The following is a 2,500-nucleotide window of genomic DNA, read 5'->3' as shown; positions in this document are numbered from 1 at the left end:
GGAGCCAGAAATCTTTCTGATTGAGAGGGGGTCAAATACTTATTTCCCTCATTAAAATGCAAATCAATTTATAACATTTTTTACGTGTTTTTCGCGATATTTTTGTTGTTCTTCTGTCTCTCACTGTTCAAATAAACCTACCATTAAAATTATAGACTGATCCTTTCTTTATCAGTGGGCGAACGTACAAAATCAGCAGGGGATCAAATACTTTTTTCCCCCCACTGTATGTATGTAAGTATGTGTGTGTATGTGTGTATGTTGGTATGTAAGTATGTGTGTGTATATGTATGTGTGTATGTAAGTATGTGTGTGTATATGTAAGTATGTGTGTGTATATGTAAGTATGTGTGTGTATATGTATGTATGTGTGTGTATATGTATGTATGTGTGTGTATATGTATGTATGTGTGTGTATATGTATGTATGTGTGTGTATATGTGTGTGTGTATATGTTTGTGTGTATATGTGTGTGTGTGTGTGTGTGTGTATATGTATGTATGTGTGTGTATATGTATGTATGTGTGTGTGTATATGTATGTATGTGTGTGTGTGTATATGTATGTATGTGTGTGTGTGTATATGTATGTGTGTGTGTGTATGTGTGTGTGTGTGTGTGTGTGTGTGTGTGTGTATGTATGTGTGTGTGTATGTATGTATGTATGTATGTATGTATGTGTATGTATGTATGTTTTACCTGCAGTCTCTCCCTCTCCTCCTGGTGTTTCTTCTCGGCCTCCTGTAGCTGAGCATACAGACGCTTACTGACCTCCCTCATCTTCGCCCTCTCCACCTCATCCTCCCCTCCCTGAAGACAGAGAGAAAGAGAGAAAGAAAGAGGGAATAAAGGAACTGTTTGTTTCCATAGATTTGAGTGAAGCTCCAAGAATCCACTAATATCCTGTTCATAAACTAATTCAGCCAACTGACTGATCAAAGCACTGTAAACTCCTGGCTCCCCCGGTTCAGGGAAGTACTGTATTGTATACGGTTGTATACTACTGTATTGTAAAGCATTGTACAGTAGTGTATTGTATAGTATAGTGTTCGTCTCGGGCCTAACAACACCCGTGCCAATAAATCCTCCAAACACCGTCTACTCTGGGATTATCACTTAAGTACAGTATTGTGTAGTACTGTATTGTGTAGTATTGTTTTGTATAGAATTGTGCAGTACTGTATAGTACTCTATTGTGTAGTACTGTATTGTATAGTGTTGTGTAGTACTGTATTGTATAGTGTTGTGTAGTATTGTATTGGTTTCTCAGTGTTGATTCTACTGTAATGGGAGTGGCTCGGCCCTTTGTTTACACAGGTGAATCAGATTAATGACAATAGAGAGCGAAAGAGAGAGAAAGAGAGAGAATGAGGAAACGCAAAATGCTAATATGCAAATAATTACAGAACAATCTATTTTTACATTTCAATGACAGAGGGAGAGTGAGAAAGAGTGAGGTGTGACTATGTGTCTGTGTGTCACAGCAGCGGTTACAAAGGGAGAGATTCTGATGTAAGCTGAACAAAGGCGAAAGTTTTCCACTCATATTTCATGCGTCATTCACACGCTGCACGCACACAAACTGTTAAAGTCAGCCCTATTCACTCTTATGAAAAGGTTCCTGAATCCTGACATGAATAGCCTTGGGACCGCCCATTACCTGCTTGGCCTCAAGACTAAACCAAAGCTATTAAACAGGCAGTCATCTGGGGAATGTAGAGCAATGGAGGGAGAAGAACACAGACACACTCAACAACACAGGAGGAGAGGAGGAACGGACTGTACCAGGCCTTCCAGATCTCTCTCCTGGGTGGTGTTCCTCTCCCTCACCTCTCCTTCTTCTCTCGCTCTCTGTATTTGTGAATACACTCACACTAAAATGGACACACACACACACACACACACACACACACACACAAATGATCTCGGAACTGGGTCAGTCTGAGACTTGATATGTAGGTGTTAGACACCCACATAAGCTCTCACACACATTTAAGCTCACACACACCCACACACACCCCACATGAACCTGTGTGTATAGGGCATGTGAAAAGCCCCTCACCTGCCCATCATCTTTAGCTCCTCCCTTTGAGGAAAAAGAGATGTTCTGATTGGAGGGAGTGCTGACTCTGTAGCCACTAGCAAGAAACTGGGGGGAGAGAAGGATGAAGAAAGAGAGGGAATAGTGAGGGATGGAGAGAACGAGAGGAGATATGAGACACACATTTAGGTAGAAGTGACACAAACAGGACATATTTCATATGTCATCATTAGGTATCAAAATGAATGATAACAACACGTGTACACATAAACATTATAAATGTGTTCCATAACAACACGTGTACACATAAACATTATAAACGTGTTCCATAACAACACGTGTACACATAAACATTATAAATGTGTTCCATAACAACACGTGTACACATAAACATTATAAATGTGTTCCATAACAACACGTGTACACATAAACATTATAAACGTGTTCCATAACAACACGTG

The 2,500-nt window shown here is 40.0% G+C and overlaps 1 protein-coding gene across 2 annotated transcripts in view; it reads right to left on the bottom strand.

Moving 5' to 3' along the window:
• LOC106575489 (tuftelin) overlaps positions 1–2,500 on the bottom strand; it is a 46,658-nt gene that overhangs the window by 28,951 nt on the left and 15,207 nt on the right. For both annotated transcript variants that reach the window (XR_006769987.1, XM_045718950.1), the window contains exons 6-7: positions 2,061–2,147; positions 698–808 (exon numbers count right to left, since the gene is read on the bottom strand). Coding sequence is in view for 1 of the 2 variants with exons in the window: in XM_045718950.1 (XP_045574906.1) it covers positions 698–808; positions 2,061–2,147 (198 nt within the window). In the remaining variant the exon portion in view is untranslated. The remainder of the gene's footprint in view (positions 1–697; positions 809–2,060; positions 2,148–2,500) is intronic.

Source organism: Salmo salar, chromosome ssa05 (genome assembly GCF_905237065.1).
Source record: "Salmo salar chromosome ssa05, Ssal_v3.1, whole genome shotgun sequence".
In the NCBI taxonomy this organism is placed as follows: Eukaryota; Metazoa; Chordata; class Actinopteri; order Salmoniformes; family Salmonidae; genus Salmo; species Salmo salar.
The sequence above is the reverse complement of the archived record's forward strand: the minus strand, read 5'-3'. Positions and strand labels throughout refer to the sequence as shown.